We start from the raw sequence: 25,988 nt of genomic DNA on the forward strand, positions 1-25,988 counted from the left end.
TATAGACCTTAGTGGTCCCCTAATACTGTATCTGAAGTCTCTTTTATATAGACCTTAGTGGTCCCATAATACTGTATCTGAAGTCTCTTTTATATAGACCTTAGTGGTCCTCTAATACTGTATCTGAAGTCTCTTTTATATAGACCTTAGTGGTCCCCTAATACTGTATCTGAAGTCTCTTTTATATAGACCTTAGTGGTCCCCTAATACTGTATCTGAAGTCTCTTTTATATAGACCTTAGTGGTCCCCTAATACTGTATCTGAAGTCTCTTTTATATAGACCTTAGTGGTCCCCTAATACTGTATCTGAAGTCTTCTTTCATATAGACCTTAGTGGTCCCCTAATACTGTATCTGAAGTCTCTTTCCCGAAATTCAGCCTTGGTGCAGAATTCCAGCCACTAGAGCCAGTCCCACCATGAGCTTTCCTTAGTATGTGCCATTTCTGTGTCTGTAGCTATTGAGGAGGAGAGGGGGTGTGGCCTTGACCAACTGCCACTTTGCTCATTTGAAAGCCATGATGTCTCTCTCTCTCTCATGGGTGGGCCAAATTCTCTGGGCGGAGGAGGAGAAGATTCCTGATTGGTCCATCTGAGCTTTCATTTTCTCAAAGGCAGAGCAGGATACCCAGGGCTCGGTTTACACCTATCACCATTTCTAGCCACTGGGGGACCATAGGCAGGCTGGGGGAAAGCATATTAATGTTAAAAAACTCATAAAGTGAAATTTTCATGCCATGGGACCTTCATTTTTTTTTTGTTGAGTGTCATTGGCAGTAGCTTAACATTGATGGAAAGAAAAAGTAGCAACGTGGAATTAACAAGTAAAAGAACGCTCTTTGTTTGCCTCTGTTGGTAGTCAGTGCTGTGGAAGTAAACTGTGAGGCTTTATAGTACAGGCAGTTCCAGCTTCGCTCTAACACAGCCTTTATTAGCAAGATTCCATTTTTTCATACTGTTTGCTGACTGCAGATGCAGAAAGGCACAGTGAGTGCACAAACACTTCTTCCGAGCATTAACGATGTAAAAAGAGGCTGCAGGCACTCACATTGTTGCAGATGTGGCTGTCTGCCCCAGCCTCCAGCAGCAGACGCACCGTCTTCTTATGATTCAGAGCAGCAGCCACGTGTAGCGGCGTGTCCCCAGCCTACACACACACACACACACACACACACACACACACACACACACACACACACACACACACACACACACACACACACACACACACACACACACACACACACACACACACACACACACACACACACACACACACACACACACACAGTACAGGAGATGGTGGTGTGAGGGTGGACCCTTTATTTATTTAGAACTTCCTGACATCTGATGCTTGTATGGACTTTTACATCTTATATATAAACCTGAGGCTCTCACTCATGCAGCACAGTGACAAACATAATTCCAAAACACATATTGTAACTGTATAAGCTGAATTTACGATAGTAGTAGAAGTACAGATGGGATATGATGTGTCACATTTACAAATGAAATTCTGGACAAAAAATTGTGAGTCAATGGAATTCAAAAATATACCAGCCATTCTTACCAGCCAGATGGGATTTATTACACATTGTCAAAAAGGTTCCATTCATAGTCCCATGACAAAGTGGCTGGTACTGTCCAGTAACCCCAGACAGGGCTCTGCTGGAGCACAGGCACCTACCAGGTTCTTCTCTGACACGGAGCAGAAGGCTCCCAGCAGGATGCGGATCACAGCCACGTGGTTGTAGCGGGCCGCCACATGCAGACACGTATCCCCCGCCTGGAAAACATATTTAGAGATTAACATTTCGACAATAATTTTATCTCAAAATGATGCATTCAATTACATTTCAAAGATATGTCACAGCAGGACCCATGCTGACAGTTGCAGGTGTGTTTTCAGCTGAGGCTGTTATTCAATGTCAGACTAGTTAATTAACCGATTAAAGAAAATCATTTTAAATAGTACGTCTATGGGTTTGTGCACTGTTTGTCGGACAAAAAAACAAAAAGTAATTCAAGACACTTTGGGTTCTTGCAGTGAGCATTTGTCTTTGTGGACATTATATTATATAAAATATTGTCTTGGCCAGCCAGTCAAGTTGCAGTTCATATCCCGGTCTGTCCAGACTCATATAATATCTGTAGTGAAGACTTTGAATCTATTTAATAAAAGGTGTATTTTTTGTTGAAAATTGGATGTGTGCACCAAGCCGTAAGCACAACATGTGACATACACAGTTGTTACTAAATGCAGACAGTTGCCAATTTACGAATCCAGCAGACAAGAAGGTCAGCAGGAAGGAGTGGTATCTCTGTCCCCTCCCTGGACAGGGTTAGGGTTAGCCACTGGCCCGAGCCCTGCTGGACAGGGTTAGGGTTAGGGTTAGCCGCTGGCCCGAGCCCTGCTGCAGACTTACATGGTTTGTGGTGTCGGGCCTGGAGCCTCCCAGGAGCAGAACCCTGGCGCTCTGAGCGTGACCGTTCTGACACGCAAGGTGGAGGGCTGTGTGTCCTGCCTGAAAACACAGGGTCAGCATTTATTAGTATTCACTCGGATACTTTGGTAACACCCTTCATCTGACAATCTTGCCATTACAGCAAACTGAAGTGAGACAAGGAGAAGATGTGAGAGAAGGGAGAGGGAAGAAGACAACCACAATAGAGGGAAAGAAAAATAGGGGAGACATGAAGAAGAGAGGGAGAGAGAAAAGAAAGACAGAAGATCACAAACATGGGTGAGAGGAATGACATAGTTTTGTTATTTTCCGGAGCTTTCAACTGCATCTCAAGGTCCTCATCTATGCATGGAGTTTTCTCAGTGATGGATGGTGATGTAATATGGTGGTAATGGAATTTGCATCTTTGAAAGCCTGGAGGTCGACCTTGAGTTCAGATTTTCAAAAACAACTTTTTTCCAAGGCCAAGAATGACCTTTCACACTGGTTAGTGAGACTATGAAAGGTTTGCTGAACAGCGACAGGCTAATGGCAGTTCCTTTAAAGACATCATGATAAGGTGAGCTGACAGAGTGAGTGTCTGCTGCTGAGGTACACTGTGCACACTTTGTGATGAAACCATTAAAATGATTATGTGTGCCATGCTAAAATGTAGCATAACAGTAGCAAAGTAGAAAAGAGTCCTAAAGTCAGGGAAACATCTCAGTAATGTCTAAATGTCCAAGTTAGCACAATAAGCTACTGGTTAGACCAAACAAAGTAAGGCTGTAGCAGCAAAACCCCTGAGTGTACTGAAAGACAAAGAAGTGTTATTAATAATTGCTAATTTCATCTGTCAGTTTGTCAGAGGAAGAACATGTTATATCTACTTTCAAAAGTTACAAAGTTTAAGTGAATCTTTCTGGATGGCGTTTGGTGTTTGCCTTCTTTCCTCTTCCAGATACAGGAAACATGAATCACTGCTGAAGGAATGCATATAGGAATACAGTTTATAGAAAACCTGTTTAATCAGTGCTGTGGCTGAAAGTTGAGAGCTCCACAATCACCTTGTTTTTAGCGTGAACGTTGGCTCCAGCTTTCACCAGCACCTTGACAGACTGGCTGAAGCCGTGCCAGGACACCTCGTGGAGAGCTGTGTTGCCTTCCTGACAGGACACAAGACAAAAAGCATAGCCAGACTGATGCACTCCACTTTATGTAAACACAAATCTTCAAGATACTTCCATTTCTGAAGATTCTCTTCCTCTGTAACTCTAGATTTTAGGGAACCCATGAAGAATTACACTAGTATAATGATAAGATTCAACAACAGAGACACGTCATACTCACCACTCTGCTGCTCTGAGTTTCTCTTTTTTACAGAAATATGATTAAATATACTTATTACACATGGGAAATCAGGAATCAAGGCCTGTCTCTAATATAAGCTTGTTTTAAACAAAGGACTGGTTATTTATGGTACATTCATAATGGCTTTGTTTATCTTTTTGACCTGATATTTTGATATCAGCCCTGGCCTATGTGACTATTAAGAACAACATGTTGTTTTGTGTTTATAGATGTGCCATTAGCCTCTGTGTGTGTGTCTGTTGCTGTGCACCTTGTCCTGTCTGTCTGGTGCACACCCTTCCTGGATGAGAGCGCTGATGACATCGCTGTTTCCCACCACAGCAGCCCGCTGTAGCGCCGTCTGCTCGCCCTGCCAGCAGACACACAAACACACCACACTGACTGGCGGTATGGGACAAGAAGATATGATCCCAATAGAGCAGTTTACAGACCACAGCAGGTACTCTCAAACAGCTCTAAGTTGTGTTGTGTATGTATTAGAGCCCACAGTGGTTTGTATAACCATAGGACAGCAGTAACACACAGCCCAGGGAAAAGGTTCAGCTCACATTTATGCTCAGCCATAAATGGAATTTTGTGAGCAAAGCAGATTAGTGGTGAATGACACTTAGCAGGCCAGGTTTGGCATGTGAGCGCTGGAAGAAAGAGCAATGATTTCCATGAGAGATGGGGGAGAAAGAGGAGGGAGACGAGGGGGAGAGGGCCATAACAAGCGAGATAAGAAGTGAGCCTAGCGCAGCAGCAGTGGAGGAGGAGTGGAGTTTGTTCAGGGAAGGAAGGATGAGGGGACAGACTTGGCTGGCTCAGTAGCAGCAGTTTGGGCTAACCTCCTTCACTCTCCCTGATCCTCCAGGCTCTCTCCCAGCCCTGCTCCACTGTCTTCTCTCCTTCTCCTCCTGCTCCTGCCTCAGTCTGCACCTCCCGCTCCCTCCAGTCCTGGAGGATGTGCTGCGGCCTGTTGCGGAGCTCATTGACCACAGAGAAGGAATTTGGCACCGCCAGAGATCTGGGTTATTGCTATCAGTGAGAAAGGGGGACTTGCATCCTGAGGGCAAACCCACAAGTGGGCAGTCCAAAGGGTCCCATTCCAGGCCACTGGAGGTCATTAGGCTACACTTATCTTTGTGTTAAAAAAAAGACTCCTAATAAAAAAGTACTAAGAGCAAAGAGATAAGCATTCCACTGGTAACCAGCGATCAGACTGCAGTGCGAGAGGTGGAAGTGGATGAGAAGTGGAAACATGGCCGCCAGAGCGGACAGGAAGAGGAGTCTACTCACATCGTCTTGGATGTCCAGGTCGCAGCCAGCTTTGAGCAGGATACGCACGACCTCAGTGTGGCCTTTGTAGGCAGCCAGGTGCAGGGGGCTTCTGCCATACTGTGGACACACACACACACACACACACACACACACACACACACACACACACACACACACACACACACACACACACACACACACACACACACACACACACACACACACACACACACACACACACACACACACACACACACACACACACACACACACACACACACACACACACACAGCTCAGCGACCAAAACACCAGAGAGCAGCACACTCCAGCAGGAGCAGACAAAGCTGAGTGCTGTCCCACACACAGACCCCCCCCCCAGCCCCCTGCTGCAGAGTAACAGTACGACCTGTGAGTCCGACTGAAGACAATCTGCTGCAGAGTACAATCCCTCTGAGTAATGACTCGACTGAAAACAAACAAATACTTAATCCACGGTTTAAGAGAATAGTGCACAAGCTGCACAGTTGTTCCTGTTAGCTGAGCAGAGGATCAACTGTGCATCCTGCCAATATAAAGACCTGTGGGGGGGGGCTGAAGCAATACACTTACTTAACTTCAGGGAGCGTTAAAGGATTTAAAACACAGTTTAATAGACTTGCTTTTATGGGATGTCATCTTTTTCATTATCTTTTTACCCTAGCACCTGTTCATTTCATTTCCTTTTACTTTTTTCTGTCCTTTAAAAGGTGCCCTATCTTTGTTTTTCACTATTAAGAGGATCATCAAAAAAACAATCAATAATAATGAAAATAATCAATTCAGCCCTAATCTATTATGTGTCATAGCTGCATCACATCAATCATCACAGCTCCATGCACATGCAGGATCTTAAATGAGTAATAGAATAGACATGAACACATAATAACTATCCATCCTTTTTCTAAAACGGAGAACACAGGGGTTGACCTAAACGAGTTTATGCCGGAAAGTTTATACATAGTTTATTTATGTATTAAAGGCATATATTAAACTGAGACTAACCTCCTGTGGTAAGAGAAAACATAGCAGTTGGAATGCAGCGATGCACCGTACTCAACCAGGACACATCAGACGACATAAGGAACAGCAGCAACTTCCTTCTTACAGTAGCCATGCAGGAGATATATCTAATAGTTGTATACATATAATAATGCTTTCAACACATCCTCAACATTACACCCAACATAATGAAGTGCATTAAGAAGAATGAGAGAGCAGGATGTCAGCATGTAGATCCCGGTGATCTCTGTCATTCTGTCATGTTACTGAGCAAACACACTTTAATTACAGATCAGACTGTGTTCCCACACAAGCCGCATTACAGCCCAGGTATTATCCTGCTGTTTGGAGGTCCCTGCTTTGTTTGGGTGCGGCTGGGCTCGGCTCTGCGTTTCTGTGGTACTCAGATTGAGTTACACTGGGCGGCCAGCCAAGCTCAGGTCCACAGCCAATACGCAGTCTGTGTTGGTGGACATTGAGGGAGATGAACAGCAGATATGGCTTTAGTTAAAGGGAAGGTTCACATTTCTTAAAGTCTATCTTAAGACAGTACTGACATGTCCATATGTACATTTAAAGAGATATTGGTTGCGGTTATCATTCGTCCTGTCCATAATGGCTGCGAAGGGATCCCTTCCTAATAAAGGGGATGGGGGACAAAATCCTGTCCTCAGCCATATGTATATCAAGTTTAGCTGAAGTCAAGCATTTAAAATGGTTAAAACTATTAAAGTGAGTATCTTCCAAAGTTGCATGCTACTGTGTAAACAGACAGTTGCAGGTTAGGTGTAGCTTCTTGGGGGCAGTGTTACCAAGCTTCTGTCTGGCCTCTGACCTCTCCACACAGTACACCCAGAAGTGATCATGATCTCCTCTATCTTTTCTGCCTTTTTTATTTTCCTCTGTTTTATGTTTTCTCAGTCTCAATCCATTCATCATATAAGCCTTCCAAAAACTATTCCTACATTCCTTTTCCTGAGCAGAGGAATGTTTCATATGAAACTATGCCCCCTTTATCCTGGATTAAGTTTTCATAATGGCACCCTGCCAAAATACCCAAATACAGCTGGTTGAAACTAAATCATCAGAGCGAGCAGCAGCACATGTAATATTGTTGTAGCTGTGACAATATGATGCCATAATGTTCCCATGGAAAATTGGTTTGCCACGCCAGAACAGAAAACACAAAGCAAATGATACACAGAATCATCCCACATGAACTGTGCTCAGCACTGGCTTTGCATGCACTCTCTTTTTATTTTAGGTATCTGACATACAGAATATTTTGAAAAACAAACCAATGATTCATACGAGTGCCTGAAACCTTTGCTTCTTAACATCAAAAGTATAAATCATTTCCTAAATCCAGGAGACGTGCAGCACAGAAGACCTGTTGTTACCGGGTCTGGGGAAGCTGGGAAAGATGGAGAAAAATGCCCGAGCCTCATCAGGAGGATTCAGCTGCAAACTGTAAAGATGAACAGTGTGGCTCGACAACCTCAATGTCTTTCTTTACCACAGACACAGGCTGCTGACATCACTACAGGTCCAATGACACTGAGCCATGTGATGTCACAGCTCTGATAATATTGTAACAGTAAACCATCTATGTGAGCAAAGCTGTGGTTTGTAATCTGCTAATGTAATATTGTACTGCATAGTTCGGTCTGCCAAAGCACCTGAGACTGCAGTCTGGTGACACCTCCATCCTCAGGGCTGGATGTCTGAATAAGCAGCTGGTTGCTGACATGTTCACCACGCCAACTTAAAGGTGATGATCTGTCAATGGTGTGTTCACATGTTGCCGCTCTGTGTTGCTGCTGGAAGTATGTTCATCTATAGTTAGCATCCAGATGGAGTAATGACTACCTCTACCATCCATGCCCATGTTCCACGTCACATGGAAGAGGAAGCGGTGAGGATGTTGATTTTCAGCACAATATCATGTATGATATATCATGTTTAGACCCTAGATTTAGACCTGTGTTGGGGACCAAGAAGCTGGTTAAACAGTGATTTGGCTCAGATTGAGTTGACTACAGAGACACAGAGGAGGCAGGACAAAGGATCTTGGCCTACATGTGAATTCCAAAGCCAGTTTCACGAAACTCCTAAAAAGCCGCCACTTCGCAAAATGGAGAAAGTGCATCCAACAAGAGGACGGCAAGGCAGACTGGTGGTGAGACAAAGAACTGCTTCACACCTGTGACCAGGTTGCAGTTTTCCCATTGGTCGTCGGGTCCTTGAATGCACCACCCCGCCACTAGGAGGCGGAGGGAGGATAAAAGCTGTCGGCACTGTGTGTTTCTTCGCTTTTCCACCGTGACTCACGTCGCTACAGGAAGCACTCTAGTCCGGACTAGCTAGCTAGCAAACTAGCATCACCTCGCTGGTCGAGTTTCGAGCTGGTACAAACTTTATATCAGCCTGATATACAAAGGGGATCCGAGGGAATACTGGCCGAAGTATTCCTTCATCTGCAGCGGGCGTAATCAGCCTGGATTCAAGACAAGGACTACGTTCTGGTTCTTGTTTGGTCGACCTGGATTCCGTTCGTCCCCTCTGCTTCGGACGAAACGGATCGTTAAGCTCTGGCGAGAGACTTAACTGACAAACAACGCATGTACAGTAAGAGGCTTACACAGTTCTGGGCAGATATTAGAACTAGTGCGTTTTGGTTTGTTACTAATGAGCAAAGGGCTCGCTACCGCTGTGCCATTAATGTGATCTGATTGTAATCATGTATGGGCCATATCTGGTTATTAATCTGTTCGGTGAATATATAACTGATCATTATATCGTTTGATTCTGGTTGTGTTAAAGTAGCTGGGTTAAAACCGTAATTGCTATCTGCTAACTCCTTTCAGGAGTTTTAGTTACTGTCCGCGAGATAATCGCGATGAATCCGCTGTTAAGCCACTGAGCTGGCTGTTATCAATATCTTAAGATCAGAAGTGCCTCTTTTCTTTACTCTCTTCTTTCTTTACTCACACACACACACAACACACACACACACACACACACACAGCCAGCAAGCCAATTACCAAGCTAACGCTGTAGCTTCACACGCGGGATCTCCCTACGTTCGGTACAGAGCTAAAACAGGAACTAGCTACCAGATCGTAAGCGCGCTCGTTGCCTAGCAACCCCCGGCTTCTTCAGCCCTCTCACGCACACGCAGCACCACTACCGCCCTCTTGAGGCTAAATAGTTTTGTGCAGCTCACAGAAGTAGCCATCTTTGGAGTTGTTTTGGTGTTTAGAACTGCACTCAATCACCCCCCCTCCTTTGTCACTCTCTCTCTCTCACACACACTCACACACACACAGACACAGACGTGTCCATGACACATGCTGCTTTGTTTTTGCTTTGTTTTTGGTTGTGATATTATAAAAAGGTATATGAGTTTATTATTGAAGGATTATTGTTTAGCTACTGATAATTGTGAAGTTAATAAATCTTATTATAATTAATTAGCAGTTGCTTGTGATTATTTGTGTACTTGTTGTAATAATTGCTGGTCAATCAGGTCCGTTGCTTGGATTCACCCCTTCCTTTATTTCCCTTTTAAAGGATTACCACAGAAATGTGACTGTTCCACAGTTTGATTGTTGGTCCCTGACTAGCAGGGTGGTGCCCCGTTTTGATTGTTTGTCGATTTGATAAAGTTATTAATAACCATATTCATAACTTTATTGATAAAACATCTTTGATAATTTGCCAATGATCAAATCTGTACCCTACGAGAATCCTACACCTGTTTACTGACCAACTCTGACTTAACATTCATTATCTCGCGACAAAAGGCTAAAAAGGAGAAGTCTGCTTTTGTCTGCCTGAAATCATGTAACAAATGTCTGAACATGCTGTGCTAAGCCTGCCTCTGTTCTAATACAAGCTGCATATGTGCTCTACTAGAGAGGACAACATGACAGGAGAGCTGGGACCAAAGGATAAAGCAAGGCCTCAGGGGCCGTGTGTGCGTGTGTGTGTGTGTGTGTGTGTGTGTGTGTGTGTGTGTGTGTGTGTGTGTGTGTGTGTGTGTGTGTGTGTGTGTGTGTGTGTGTGTGTGAGAGCTCAGCTGTGCAGACTTTACTCAGCAGTGAACATGTATGCTGGGTCATTAGTATAGGTCTGAAACACGACGGGGCTGTGCTCATATGTCAGCAGCTCCAGAGCTGCTAACTCTTTCACGCTCGCTTTTGTGTCTAATTGATTTAAGAGATGCAGATGAGCCCATGGAAAAAACGTTGCTGGATATGATATCCAAATTGATTTATCTTACAATGCCTGAACACATCTGCTATCTGGCTCACAAACAACAGAACATGGCAGCGAAAGGACAGCCCCGCTAAACAACACACAGACCATCTGCTATGTTCACTAGACACATCTATGAGTCACACAACTGAGTGACACAATGGGAGTAAAATGACACCCAAAAGACGCAGACACCATAATACAGCCGCTCACAGCTAAGGAAAAGCTTGTGAGCTGATTGGGGCCAACAGTTCTCAGATGTCCCGGTTTTGTTTCACTGTGGCTCAGTTCAGCTGGTGCCTTTTAGTTCTGCTCCCATTCCTGTTCATACACTGACCAGTAAACACATGGTCATTACAAAGTCTGATTCTTATTCATTGGCCAGTTTTGGTGATGTCATCCTGCATCATGAGCACTACATAGCGCCGCCCTGGTGACTGTCATGCTGTCACAGAGAGCTCACCGAGAATAATAAATGATTATCTTTAGTTGAGAATGCAACTGAGCAGGTAGAACCAGGACAGCCAAGAGGTGTCTGTACTGTTAGTTACTGTGTGCTCGCTATCTTTCACTCATCTCACTCACTTTGGTAACACTTTATAATAACCATCATTAATACATGGTAAATTGGTAGTTAATTCATCTTTAGTTAATTGTCATTTAACTGTTAGCAAACGGTCATTTTACTTTACATACAGTCACACCATGCCTGTTGGGAACAAGAGAACTGCAGACGGGACCAACCAAACGGCTCTCCCCTTTCTCAGGCCCCACTGGTAACAAAAGTCTCCGGAGCGCTCACTCACCTTGGTGACGGCTACTTTTGCGCCCTTGTTGATGAGCTGGACCACATTGTCAGCTTGCCCCTTGTGTGAAGCTATGAGGAGGCGCTCGGAGAGTGCGAGGACCTCAGCCGCATCCTGCTGGCTCATGAAGCTGCTGTCGCGGTCAGACACGGGGCTCCAGGCGGGGGGGGAGGCAGTGGTGGCGATGCTCTGCAGTGCTCTTTAACTCATGGTGAGCTCGGCTGCAGACAGACGTGTCAGACAGGAGGTAGAAAGCTGCTACTTCTTCTGTTGCTACAAAGTCCACAACCAGCCAGGATTCCTCCCCTTCATCATCTCAGCTGCTGGGAAGAGAACAGGAAACACAGGGAGTGAAAACAAGCCAGCATGAGCTCCGCTCATAATGCTGGCAAACAGGAAACCAGGGAGGAATGGGCAGAGTGGGCCAACATCCCTACTGTCCAGGTTGTTTAAGTCTTTGTGAGATCATGTGAGCTGTACAAAAATGATCTGCAATGAGAGCCAAAAAGTGGGGTCAAATTTGGTCAGAGACTGAGTGGCTGCTGTACTGTGAAGCCAACCCTTCACATTCAAAGAGACATACAAAATAGGCAAAAACACAGTCATAAGCAGCACAAACGGCACAGACACACGCGTGTGGTTTTGGTATGACCACAGGAAGGTAGGGGGACTGGAGGAAAAAGGCTGCCATGTCTCAAGTGTCTCTGATATTTCATCACCATTAATTACACAGACATTGAGTTGTCATACACTGGAATGCTCTCCTGCCTTATTAGTCATTTGACTGCTAACAGTATCTGTAACCTTCAGAAAATTTAAATGTGTTCAAACATATTGGCTGCCAAAGGAAAACTCCGTCAACTTTTCTCTTCTCTTAGTAAAAGTTTGTAGTTTTAAAGTTTCTGTGACACTACTTTGCCTCTTTTTCAATTATAATCCAAGCAATAAAACATGTAGAGAGCAAAGAAGAGTGCAACAGTACATTAGTCTGAGCTTTGACTCCTTGAACAGCAGCCAACCAGTCGTAACACTGTTAAAGGAAAACTAGGGTTTATGAACTACTTGGGTTTAATTTCATTTCATCAAATATTTGATTAATCCTGTCCGCATGTGGAAGTGTTCTTAAGCAAGACACTGAACCACGACTAGCTCCTGATGGGCCGGCCAGTAGCCGATGGAGAAGTCTGTCAACTTTGGAGGATCATACATTTTCAGTCTGGGTGGGATTTTTCATGTCAAGTTCTTACTGTGTCGGTTATCAATCCAGAGTCATAAAATGAGTGAAAACAGACGCTCTGATCATGTCCTGACACGGAGACTGTTATTTTTGCTGCCAGATCTCCCAATTATATGGGCACATACTACAGGATTTTGTCCTTTAATAAACTTTGTATTCTGATAGTAAATGAGATTTTAGGATCCATGAGGTGTTCTAAAAGGGGAAATGCAGCCAGGATAATTCATACTCACTAAACCCCACTGTGGAGGTGGGCGTGGTCTGCAGTCAGCTGCAGTGGAGAGAGGTGTGTGGAATGGATAGAGCAGGAGAGCGTGCCAGGTGAGAGGATTGTCTCAGCTGTTTGTTGTTGTGCTAATTAAAGCTCTCCCTTTATTTGCAGTATCGTGCTGGACCTTCAGTTGGCTGCCACACACCACAGAGAAAGGACTGGACTGTTGGAGATCGTTTTGTTAGTATTTTCAAAACCGGTAGCCGGGCCATCAGAGGCGCACGGTTTGTAGTTGTAAAGTTGTGTTAAGTGTGAGCAGTCAGAGAAAATAAATACTGTTGGCCTGTAAATGGTCCGTCTGCTGTGGTCTGTGTGAAGGTAACCCACGGTGGCAGCGAGTCCTACAGTACACACAGAAAGGGAAGAGCTTCTAAAATGTTGAGTTGGAGGTTAATCTTTCCACAGAGTAAGCAAGTGTTGACATGACTTATTAACACAGCGGATGCAGTTTAGAAAGTATGCTATCATTTATTTGGGGTTAGGACATTGTAATTACATCCAGTAAAATAGAATGTGATTAAAAAATGAATGATGCTTCACAGGGGAGCATTCACACAGTAGGAGGTAAAAGGAGGAAGGACAAACCCACTATAGTCAGCTGGTGTGCCATGAGGCCACAGCAGGCTCAGAGCCTGTGAGATCCTTACTGTGAGAGAGCCACAGGAAGGTTCTCATCTTCATCCAATAGTTTCCCTCAATTAACTGGATTAATGTTAGTGCATGATGCCCAGGCGGGACACATTATTAAGGGGATCCCTGCATGAGCCTCTGCTCCCCCTGTGAACCTCAGTAGGGCTGCATCACTGTCTCTAAACCAGTGGTTCTCAAAGGGTTTCTGGTGTGTGCCCTTTAGAAAGCTGAAAGAAATCCCATCCCACCCCAAACACCCAAATTGACTGCATTTTAAGTTTTAGTAACCATGACGATTCTAGAGAAACAAAAGGAGCTAAATTGAAATAAAAGAAATAATATTTATCAAGAGCACTAACACGTTTCATTAGTTTCTGTAATGCAAATGAAAACTGCAGGTCATGTTTGGTTTGTGTGAGTGCTTCAGTTTATTTCTTCTCGGTCCATTATGTACTTTCCTGTGTCCTAGGTCTTCTTGCGGTCTGAATAGATGTGGCTGAATGTACTTGCTAAAACCTGAGTTAGCCCTGCCAGCAGCAGAGCACTCTTGCTTTTTATTTTTTCCAAATGAATCAGGTTCACAGACCTTTACAGTAGACATTTTGACTTTTCATAACTTTAACAGTTCCAGCAAGTATGTGACGCAAGTTAGCAGTGGGTCTAGACAGGGGTGTTCAGTCTAACAAAAATAGTTATCATTTAGCATAGATTAAAAAAATACTTTGAGACTTTCCTCCCAAGAAGAAGAATATTATTATTATTATTGTAACCCAAGCCATGATCTTCCCATAACCCTAACAAGTTGGAGCTAAGAGAATGGACAGGCAGGGCCAAACGGCGGTCATGTTTTTAGACAGCAGATCGTACAAGTTGGACAGATGATATTAGTATTATATTAATAATAGGTTTAATAATAATAAGTTTATTTGATATAGCACCTTTCACAGACAGAATCACAAAGTGCTTCACAAGATAAAAATTTGTACAAAACATAGTGAATTATACAACAATAAAGATAAAAGAATAAAAACAGTCATTAAAAGGCAACATTTTACATGAATGAATCAAAAGCAAATTTAAACAAGTGCGTCTTCAGCTGCTTTTTAAAAGCTTCAACAGAGACTGCAGAACGTAAGGCAATAGGAAGCGCATTCCACAGGTTTGGAGCCACCGCTTCAAAGGAACGGTCACCTCTAGTCTTTAAACGGGTGCGTGGGACAACCAGTAATCCCTGGTTAGAAGACCTGAGGGGCCTATTTGTAGTGTATGAATGGAGCAGGTCCGAGATATACGCCGGAGCCTGACCATGCAAAGCTTTATAAGTCAGAACCAAAACTTTAAATTTGATCCTGTAGTTAATCGGAAGCCAATGTAATGAGTATAAAACTGGAGTAATGTGTGACATCCTGCTAGACCTGGTTAGCAGCCTTGCAGCAGAATTCTGGACTAGTTGTAAACGGTCCTGTGACGATTTGCTGAGACAGGTGAAAATAGAATTGCAGTAGTCAAGCCGAGATGAAATAAAAGCATGAATAATCATCTCAAGCTCAGAATGTGAAACAGTTCCTCTAATTTTGGCAATGTTTCTTAATTGAAAGAAACATGTGCGAGTCAGAGATTTAATATGTTGATCCAAGTACATGTTATTATCAAATATTACACCAAGATTTTTCAGTTTGGTGGATATTAGTGGATATGGTGGATACACTGCTGTACTGGAAACATTTCATGGGGGCTGCAGTTTTGGAAAGCTGACAAAATAAGTTTTGGTTTACCTTTGTTACAATTGCAAAGGTTTAAATTCTAATAGCAGCATATGGCCGGTATGCTGGACTTTCTAGGAAGATGAAGATGAAAGAAAAAGCTCAATGAGAGAATGCACTTACAGAAGCTAGCCTGGCTGTGGCAGCAGGATGTTGGCTGTGTGATACTGAAGGCTGTAACTAAATACGAGGGAACAAACTTGCAAGAATCAGAGTATAATGGAATTGTTTTCTTCATGTGGTGTCAACTCCCCTCTGCCTGAATAAATGAGGAAGTTTACATGTCAAGCGATGCTAAAAGTAAAAAAGCAGTATGAGCGGAGAGAAAGGGATTAGGCCTAGCACTTTGTAGCCATTGGATTCCACGGAGGCATTACAAAGCCAAACCTACAAACTGGTAACCTGAGACCAACACAGGATGTGAGAGACAGTGAAAACAGCATTTTCAACTCAACACCTATCGTACAGCTCCACTGTGAAGAGGAAGATGCATGTCCCATCTGATCCCTGGAGTCTAATCTGGGATGTTGACTGCGTTTCATTACTGGAAACACAACACAGACTGAGAGAACATGGGCTGATCACAGCGCCGCAGGCATACAGGCCTAAATCCTGATAGAGGAACAGATTATTTCCAAGACATTAGCCCTTCATCCCAACTCAACCATAAAAACATGGCTGTGTGATACAGTTCCTCAGCCAAATCATTTCCACCGGACAGTTTCAGTTTCAAACACGTCTTACACTAAATCTCTCATCAATTCAACAGGACCTGAATGAAAAAAACTGAAATACAGAGCACCTCCGCCAACGTCTGAAGACGTGATACTAGGGGGGATATGGTTCATGAAAAAACATCCGAACCGTTTGGTCCGCTTGTCTCGGTTCGGAGCGTGTGTGCCGCACGGTTCGACGCATGCGCAATGTAGCCTCGTGCCCGTTAGGTGCCCCGTATGTGACCTCAGACAGCTGTGTTTCCCTTTCACGCGAAAGAAGAGGTGTGGACAAGTTACCAACAAAACGTACAGCGAAAGACCGTGCAAAACATTTCAGACCATCCTGCCAGCCTGTAGACATTTTAACATCAATGTACGCTGGAACGATTTTTCACTCTAAAGTCGCTGAAGCGGCTGCTGTTTCTCTGTCGGCTCTCTGCAGCGGGCGGGGCTGCTCAGTTCTCCCCGCGACGGATGCGTGCACACACACAAACACACACACACAAACACACACACACACCAACACACACACACAAACACACACGGTGGATGCAGGAAAAAACGGAGAGATGTACAGGAGGACCTGTGAGTGCAATGGTAAGTTAAAGTCCAATAAGTACTTTATCAAACGGTATGAATGTGTGTCCCAGCCCAGGCCAGGATAGGAAATGAACTAACAATGTTTTTATGTTTAATGTATTCTGACTTATTCAAAAGACGGAGCTTTAAGAGTTCCTCTCTTTTTCTTTTAATTTAAAGGATACATTTTTGTAAGAGCTACACTGAAGTTGGCAGTTTGATAAATGCAAGTTATTTCAATTGATATTCTGTAATATTTCAATCTTCATGTGCTAAAAAGGCACATAAGTTCCTGTTGATGGCAATACACATTCTCATTTTTTTGTCAAATAAATGAAAAGCTTGTTGAAATCATCATGTCTTCCCTCTTGCTGTATCAAAATCTCAGCTAGCTTTCCTCAGAGATGGTCCCAATAATGGGCTTAAAGTCAAGTCAAATTCAGTTTGTGCATGATTACATGATATAACAATATAATTATTTTATACTGTATCCTACATTGTGGGTAATTAAGCTATATATCATATGCTGAAGTATATTTCTGGAGTGTTAAATATTAAAAGAAAAAATAACCAGAACCGTACAGAACTGAAAACCGTGATACGAACTGAACCGTGGGTTTGGTGAACCGTACCACCCCTACGTGATACCATTTTTATGAAATATAATATTTGGCCTATTGAGCGTCAGGGAAGATGAGCAGTGTGCTACATCAAACAGGAATCTGCAGTCCGGCAAATATCCATGAAACACTTTCCCAAAATTTGAAATTAGACCACACAAAGTAGAATGCCAAAGAAAGCATGGCAAACCTCACTATAGGAGGTCAATTCACTTGAGCTGAAAAGGGTGCTAATGCACTATGGTAACGTTTGAAAGGCTCTCTCCTGCCAGCTGAAGACTGAATACGATTAAGCGAGGAGGAATCCTCTCCCCGACTGCATTCCAGTTGATTAGCCACAAGATCCTGTTCAGAGACCGGCGCACACAAAGCCGGCCTGCCAGTGGCAGCGAGGCTCCTCACACGCAGCTAGGCAACGGGGCTTTTGTGCAAACTTTTGGAACTCAGGACTCTGTTAAAAAAACAAGAAATGGTAGCCCTTGCTTTTCACCAGGCTCAGGGAGGATACCCTGGAGAAAACGGTTAGCCTGATCGCTCCGGAAAAACAACTGCCTTCCCAAGCAGACGCACTGCTTCATGGAGCTGATCTCTTTTGTTAGCCAGTATATTTTCTGTTGAAGAATGGGTTCGTGGTATCAATAAGTGTAGTGTCGCTGCCATTAAAGAATGACCTCAGAGCTCATGCTATGACAGTTCTGTGTATGTCAGTATGCGTCACATAACACCAACCACTGGGTAATCCAAACGTGCCGTGGCGGCTCGTGTATTGGTACCACTGCGCGCCCTTTAGCGACATATGCTGAGGTTAGCACAAGCACATTGGTGTGCAAGTCATTCACCCTCTGGCGAGCGGAGCTGGCAGAACCCCATGCACTCAGGAACTATCCCCGTCAGCTACAACAGCAGTGGAGAGAGAGTTATGTAGGAGACGAGGACGTTGTGCCGGTGTTGCTCCACCGTTGGGGGTTCAAATTTGTGTTTCCTAGGACGGCTAGTACTCGTTGCCTTCTAGGGTTGGATACATTAGGGTTCGGGCATGAGGAGGGAGATTGGTTAGGGTCAGAGTAAGAACACCAGGGTAAGCCAATCAGAGGCAGAGTACGGCAGGGACATTCCTTCGCCATCCTAGGAAACGCTAATTTGCATGGAGACCCGGTAACATGGGGCTCATGTAATGTAAGTACATGTAAGCCTCTTCTTGTGTTTAGACTATGGTCTGTTGGGGCTCAGTGAACCAGGAAAAGTTTGGGTCAAAGGTGCTTCTCTGACAGCTGTCACATCAGCCTGCTGGGGGTGTGATGGGCTTCATTCAGAGAAACAACTGGGATGGGGGGTGCCCACTTGATAACCTCAGTGACATACCTGTTCTCTGTAGCTGTAATAATTTAACAAAGCAATGACATGCCGCTAACCCCTGGAATGATATTTACTGTAACAATAAATGTCTGTTAACATTGTTACACATTTTGTAATATGAGGACTAACACGGTGTGTGTCTTTGGTGAGATGAAGTTTCAGATGTTTTCTACAGAAAGTGTGCCAGCTAAATCAACTTTCCACAACATTACGACAGCCCTGAATTACACCTTTCAAACCAGTGTTTAGCTGCTGAGTAATGCTGAGTCAATGGTGTGTCTTCTTCTTTCTGCTCACCATGCTGCTCTGAACCCAGCTGTCAGCAGCCTCCATGACTGATAGCGAGTAGGCAGCTGTGCATCAGCAGTTGATATCCAAAGCATGCCAGGAATGTAGCTGCTAGTGCCCGCCTGTCAACATCTCCAACAGCAGCCCATTCAAAGCCCCAACCACAGAAGGTTTCATTCACGTTTGTGGGTGTGAGGATTTCAGATCTGGCCAACGAGGAAGTGATGTGAGCCGCTCACTGACCCCAAACACACAACGGCCTTTAACCTACATGTCAGAAAAGGAATGTTTTTTCTGCTTTCCATTAGTTACTCCCCAAACTGCTCCTGATAATAGGTTTTGGATTACAGTCTACAAATGATTAGCTGAAGGGAGCAGGGGGAATTTAACAGGACCCAGCAATACAAAAAAATAGAGTCTTACATGGTGACTTTTGGAGACAAAGCCTTAGCTTTCTAATGTGATGGAGAAGCTGCTCAATTATATTATGCAGGAGTATTACCAAATTAGGCTTTTAGACTTCTAACTACCCCCCAGGAAAAAAGCCAGCTTCTCACATTACATCATATGTTCTTTACCAATGGTGAAAAATGATGCACTGTTCACACTTAAAACACCAGCTTTGAAACCCATGTATCAAATTTCCCTTGAGGAGGTCATTGCATGCTCTCCCAGCCTACACATCCAGCTGGAAACAGACTTCTGCACTTGGGACTCCATCTGGGGATGAAACATTCAAAACTAAATCTGTTTTACCCCCCCATGGTGCTTTGAACACACAGATATACTGTGTTTTCACTGATCCAGACACAACTCTACAGCACAGCTCATAGGAAGCAAAAAACACTTATTACAATCCCTCCGTTTGAGAAATACGTTTTCCTACAAAGCTTTTTATTTCTTTTACTAGGGCTTCAACAGACATTACAGAAATAACTAATGTCCCTTGCATATAGAGAACACACAGTGGGTGGAGCTGAAAGAGGAAGTGGACAATGGAAGAGAAGATTGGACTGCAGCCAGTCACAGAACTTATTAACAACATGGCTGCAATATGAAGGCTTTAGAACTGGAGAGGGCTGGTACACACAGCTCAGTCCTAATATTTGAATTTAAATACAGACTACATTTACTTTTGTTTGTTTACTTACACTCAAATATCAATGAGTTTTGATTATTAATAATATACTTGCATATATATATATATATATATATATATATATATATATATAAAAACATACTAAGTTATTTGCCTATACCTATAAATAAACAAATCTTATAATTACATACATGAGATAAAGAACATAATATTCTAGTATAGAGAGTCTATACAGTAGGGTTGGGGGAAAAAAATCGATACAGCATAGTATCGCAATATTTTCTGTGGCAATACTGTATCGATACACAGACGCTAAGTATCGATCTTTTATGATATATGTGTTGGTCAGTTTGTCTGCTTGACTATCTGATTTTGCAGCAATAAAATTGAAGTGAGATGAACAAACTGTAATGTATCTTTTTAGATAAAACGATTAGATAAAAAAGATGTTGATAAAGTTTTCTTTTGGGGACATAATTTGAAATTGGGAAAAATTTGAAGTTGGAAAAAAGGTAATAAATTGCAATATATCGCAGAATTTTGCAATGTCTTTAAAATCGCAATAATATTGTATCGTGACATAAGTATCGTGATGATATCGTATCGTGAGGCCTCTGGTGATTCCCACCCCTACTAGATAGTGGATCTAGTCCTAGGTTCACTTCCAGCATGATGGAGGTCCTGCACTAATACAAACTACTAAAAGTCAGTCTTCTGATGCCCCCCTCCCCCCAGGAGTGGAGATGCATTCTGGTTGGAGAGTGTTCTCTTATCACAACACTAAAAACCAAAGTAGTGAATGGGAGTGCAGAAGGAACACAGAGAGAGACCACAGCGCAGCTATTTTCCTCTCTATACTTTACATGTGAGGGATCAGGGACATGACTATATGATGAGTGTGAAGAAAGTGGTCAGATTCCCTCTGATTCCACTCAGAACTCAGCCATCTGTCTTTCCTGCACCAGTTAGGGACAGAGAGCCAGAACCAGATTAAAACAATACTTTGACCCCCTCACTAATCCCAAGAGCAGTTCAGTGCTAGCTCGGTGTAGCGGTGAGGCAGAGAGATCTGTGCTGACAGAAGCATGTGTGGTGGACAAAATGGGCCATAAATACCCCAGAGAATACAGAGCAAATATTTACGGCTATGTTATCTGTTTAATCACTGCCAAGCATTTGTGCATTTTGTGCAGAGAAATGGGATGCTGACACACTGTTGGCTAATCCTCAGGTCACTGCTGGAAATACACCCTCTGGCATCCATGTCACAGCTGCACCAGATGTGATAGCAATCGACATAAATAGTTCAGAGGTCAACCTAAACAAGACTAACGGCGTGATCACACCCAGGCCTTTTCACGCAAATTTGGCAGCACATACACATACAAATTCAATGCAAAGAGGAGACAAGCTGCAAGTTTGTGGTGGATGTGGTAGCTATATAAACGGGTATAAGACTTACAGATTTTGTCAAAAAGTTGTTTCCCAGTTCTTTTCACTCTTCACATTCTACTATCAAAGGACGTGTAAATGCTGTATAAGTGGCCTTGTGAAGCAAAAGTTCCCAGGGAAACTCCGAGCAGTCTCATGGTCAGGATGTGTGGCGTCTGCCGAAACCGGCGTTCCTGGTACAATGAGAACATCTTATCAAAGTTCCTGTACAATACCAGCTCAGGGTTTTCCACTAGTGCAAACAATATCCAGCTGGGTGAAAATATTAAAATATTGGCCAGCTGCTACAATATCATCAAATAATCGTCGTTGACCTGTCATTAAAGCTGACTTCCCCTTTACATTTCTCAAAGACTGACCATCAAAATCAAATGAAATTTGACATGGACATAGTCAGGGTCATCAAACTAAAAGGCCAACACGCATAGAAAAAGCTACATTATAAAAATATAAGTGTACATGTGGACTAGGCCTGAGCATCACTACCAACAATCTCACACATTGTTTATAGTATATATAGTACAAGAAGCACTTGGTTAAGTAGGCCTGTGTTGCAGTGCAACAAAGAAGACAAGCCTCCCAAAGCCTCGGAGGTTGAGGAGCCGTGCCAGTCTGGTAGCCCTAATCACCTCCCGGGCCTGGCTTCATTGTCCCGGGGCACGGAGCAGAAAAGGCCCCCTGTGCTCCGCAGAGAGAGCCTCCACCCTTTGACTGGGACCTTACAATGAGTCCCCAACAGTTGGCTAGCAATTACCACAACACCACCGTGAGACCACCTGTGGTCGTCAGGGGTACAAAATCACATGGGCCCTCCCACTTTGTTAAAGTACAATTATTTTTGTAAATTTGGCAATCATTCCTATCCGTAATAACATACCGATAGGAATGACTAATAACAATCATATTGGAAATAATATAACTGACCTGTGCTAACAAGAAGTCTAATGGTACAAGAAGGAGAGAACCAAGGTTAAGAGTTAATAGATTACCCAAACTGTCTGTTGTAAAGAGCTGTCACCGTTTACAGACTACAAATTACTCAGTAGCCTAATTACAAAAAGCTTTTTGTAAAAAATAACAATTTTGTGTTACAAATACTTTTTTTATTCAAGATTCAAGAAGAACGTCAATGTCATTATGCAAATGCAACCAAATTGCAATTGCATCAGCCTTAAAGAGTGCATTGTATTATTAAAGACTTTATCTGTCCTATTCTGTTAAACACCTTGCATCCTGTCAAAGTGATGTTGGACCCCGTGGGGGGGATCCTGATTCTCATGGACTGACTGTCTCACTATTGTGTTTCTTGCCCCAACTGGCTTTTCTTTCTTAGTGAGGTTGCTGTGTTCCAGATCTCAACAATTAACTGGATGATTACTGGGCTATTCTACTGTAACTAACAAATACGATGAGCAAAAACTAAGAAAATAAAATCCAAGTTGGAGTTATCAGTCAGAGAAATGATAAGCAGACAAACATTATTAATAGTGTCTCTCTCTGTTTGTCTCCCACGTACTGTACATGAGAAGAAGAAGCAGGAGGAGGTGTAGCTGCCCTGGGTGTCTCATCTCCAGCTGGAGAGAGCGGAGTGTCAGCTGTGGGGCAGAGCACACCCCCCCCCCATAAAGTACAGGCTCTGTCACGCTGTACCAGCCTTTTGTCTCTTTTTACATTGGTCTTGAAAAAAGAGACTGTACACCAATACTTGTTTAACCCTCTGCCCTGAATGACAGCTGATGCATTGTGGGAGAAAGAGCGACGGAGTGTGCATGGCCGTACACTTAATTGTTTCAAACTACCACTAATAAAGGCTTCAGCGGGATTTAGAGCCCCTGCAAGGCAAAATACCAAAGAAAGCTCCTTTTCCTTCGTTTGCACCTCCAGTGCCTCACTAGGAAGCAGACACACACACACACACACACACACACACACACACACACACACACACACACACACACACACACACACACACACACACACACACACACACACACACACACACACACACACACACAAACACACACACACACACACACACACACACACACACACACACACACACACACACACACACACACACACACACACACACACACACACACGGCTGGCTTTAAAGTGGAAATCTGATTCCTTAAACACAGCATTAATACATTAATATCATAGATTTAATATATTGTAGTGGTTAAACTAATGTGACATTTTAACGTTTAACATTGATTTTCACTCACAAAGCATCATGGGAATTAGCAGATCTCAGCATCTTTACTCACTACAACAGGCATCATCTCACCATCTGACAAATCTAATAATCGCCTCTCACACAGTGCCACCCCCCCCGCCCTGTGGCCCATTAAGGCTCATTACGTGCCCATTACACACCTGGTGACCTCTGACCTCGTGCTATCAGCTCCCCGGGGACACGAGCAGACGGACAGACGGAGGCTGCTCAGACTCTAACTGCGTGGTGCATTCACGGGCTTCACACACAGCAGGAAACGGTAGACCGCAGGCTTTTAACAGCAAAGTGGAATGACTAAATCAGGAAAGATGGATGAATCATTATAACTTAATCTCACAGCTAGAGCTGCAAAGATCCATCCATTTGTTGTCAGCAATTTAATTAATTGGTTAATCGGTTTGAGTCATTTTTAGTTGAAAAAAAATCAAACTTGTGTGATGTCAGCGTATTAAATGTGAATATGTTTTAGTGTCTTCTCTCCTCTGGGACAGGAAACTGAAGATCTTTGAGTTGTGGACAAATCAAGACATTTGAGGACGTCATCTTGGGCTTTGGGAAACACGGATCCACATTTTTCACCGTTTGCTGACACTTTAGAGACCAAAACAACTAATCCATTCATCCAAATAATAATCCACACATTAATCTACAATGACAATTATGGTGAGCTGCAGCCCCACATGGATTCAGTAGCTCCTGGAGACCAGGGTGAGAACACCATGATTTCACAGTGCGGTTTCTGTTGCTGTCCTAAGTTCTGTTGCTGGCCACGCCACTTATTTTATTTACATATTAAAGTATTAAAGTTCATTTAGTCAGCATGAGGGTGCTACTCAGCCTGCTCAGAGAAAAGTTGCATGAAGGAGGAATAACCCTGATGATGTCATCAGAGGTAAAGTTACCTGTTGAGTTTTTTAAAGTTCTGGTTTCATTTACTGTGGTCACTTTACATGTAGTCTATATCATTGACGTTCCACTTCCGGGATTGCTCCGTTGCCACCGGAAAATCCGCCGGATTTCACTCTTTAGGCCGGATATCCGTTGCCTTGGGCTTCCTTTGTGTTGGCGTTCTAACCTCCGGTGGATTTGTGAGGACTATGGTTAACTGCTCCTCAGATCTCTGCAGAGTAAATCCAGACAGCTAGCTAGACTATCTGTCCAATCAGAGTTTTCTGTTGCACGACTAAAACTACTTTTGAACGTCCACATGTTCCACCAAAACAAGTTCCTTCCTGAGACTATTTAGCAGAGGCACCGTGGCTTTTCTCCAGTGCCTAGAACCACCCAAGATGATTGTGATTGGTCAAAAGAAATGCCAATAAACCAGAGCACGTTTTCCTTCCATCCAGGAATGCTGTGTGGACTAGCCAGACCTTCCTCCAGCGTGCTTTGGAGGCCAGACTACTTTACATGGTAGCCTTTACTCCGACAGGTTTGGAGACTACAGAAAACCTGCATTATACAAACTAGTTGTGTTGAAAGATTTGGACATTTAGCAGGCAGGGACGTCCATCTAATACTGTAGAACCTCTGAGAACTGGGGAATACTATGTGCTTAAAGGTGCCCTGCCATACAAAACTGTTTTTACTTGCATGTTTTGAAATCTGTCAGGTCCATATGTGTTTGTGTTATGTGGTGAATGTGAAAATGAACTGCTAGCTCCTCTGTCAGCTCTAGCCACTCAACAGAAATAAGCAGAGAAATCAGACCAATTACAACAGCTGGTCAGTCTGACATCATATTGCCTGAACTCATTACTATTCATTAGCTCGCCCAGTTGGGCTGGGTAAAGGATTCTGACAGCCAGGCTCTCATTGGCTAGCTGTTAGCCAATCAGATTCAAACAGCTTAGCTGGTTATATATTAATGACAACTGGCAGAAATCAAGCTGAGTCTTCCTGTAGGCTTTCTATACCACGCTGGAATGGAATGGAACAAGGTAACCAAGGCATTTTTTACACAAAAAATGTTACAGAGTCCACGGCAGAACTTCAGACATCACCACAAAGTAATGAAATACATGTGGCAGGGCACCTTTAAGGTTTTGTTTTAGGTCTTTTTTTGTCAGTCTATATTATTCTAAAGGTTTCAGAAAACTCCAGCTCCACATTGTCTCATTAGGTTCATCTTTAGTGGAGGAAGTCACCCTGAAATGAAAAGAGTCCTGGTTTTAGTGAGTATCCCTCCAGGCTGCATGGGCCCTGACGTCACCTGAAGACACTGGAGCCTCAGAAACAAATCCCATTCAAATAAATGTGCACTTCATCAAACAGTGCTTCTGCCTTCAGGCTGCCACTGAGTGTATGTGCTGAGCTATTATCATCATAACACATTACTGACGCGGCTTTCCCAATCAGCTCATATCTTCAACTGTTAAATACTCAATTGGAAGTGACCCTTATGGACTTATATATTTAGGTTAAGCCTTAGGCTAAGTTCCATGCTGCAGAGGAGATTTCACTTTCACATTTTCTTGTTTTTTTTAGAGGCTGTGGCCTAATTTGCATTAGATACATCACAGGTTATTATGCACCCAGTGTCCTGGTTCATTTTGAATT

At 43.4% G+C, this 25,988-nt stretch overlaps 1 protein-coding gene across 11 annotated transcripts in view; it reads right to left on the bottom strand.

Moving 5' to 3' along the window:
- Window positions 1-25,988, bottom strand: part of ankrd6b (ankyrin repeat domain 6b) — a 49,744-nt gene that overhangs the window by 23,231 nt on the left and 525 nt on the right. For 3 of the 11 annotated variants that reach the window (XM_039782438.1, XM_039782431.1, XM_039782430.1), the window contains exons 1-8: window positions 11,180-11,315; window positions 5,093-5,191; window positions 4,642-4,831; window positions 4,065-4,163; window positions 3,511-3,609; window positions 2,426-2,524; window positions 1,687-1,785; window positions 1,048-1,146 (exon numbers count right to left, since the gene is read on the bottom strand). In XM_039782438.1, coding sequence (XP_039638372.1) covers window positions 1,048-1,146; window positions 1,687-1,785; window positions 2,426-2,524; window positions 3,511-3,609; window positions 4,065-4,163; window positions 4,642-4,831; window positions 5,093-5,190 — 783 coding nt within the window. In that variant the 5' untranslated portion in view covers window position 5,191; window positions 11,180-11,315. Of the gene's footprint in view, window positions 1-1,047; window positions 1,147-1,686; window positions 1,786-2,425; window positions 2,525-3,510; window positions 3,610-4,064; window positions 4,164-4,641; window positions 4,832-5,092; window positions 5,192-11,179; window positions 11,503-12,649; window positions 13,029-24,331; window positions 24,440-25,988 lie in introns of those variants that run through there. The other 8 variants (XM_039782441.1, XM_039782440.1, XM_039782432.1 and 5 more) reach the window with 6 other exon arrangements.

This window comes from Perca fluviatilis, chromosome 18 (genome assembly GCF_010015445.1).
Source record: "Perca fluviatilis chromosome 18, GENO_Pfluv_1.0, whole genome shotgun sequence".
In the NCBI taxonomy this organism is placed as follows: Eukaryota; Metazoa; Chordata; class Actinopteri; order Perciformes; family Percidae; genus Perca; species Perca fluviatilis.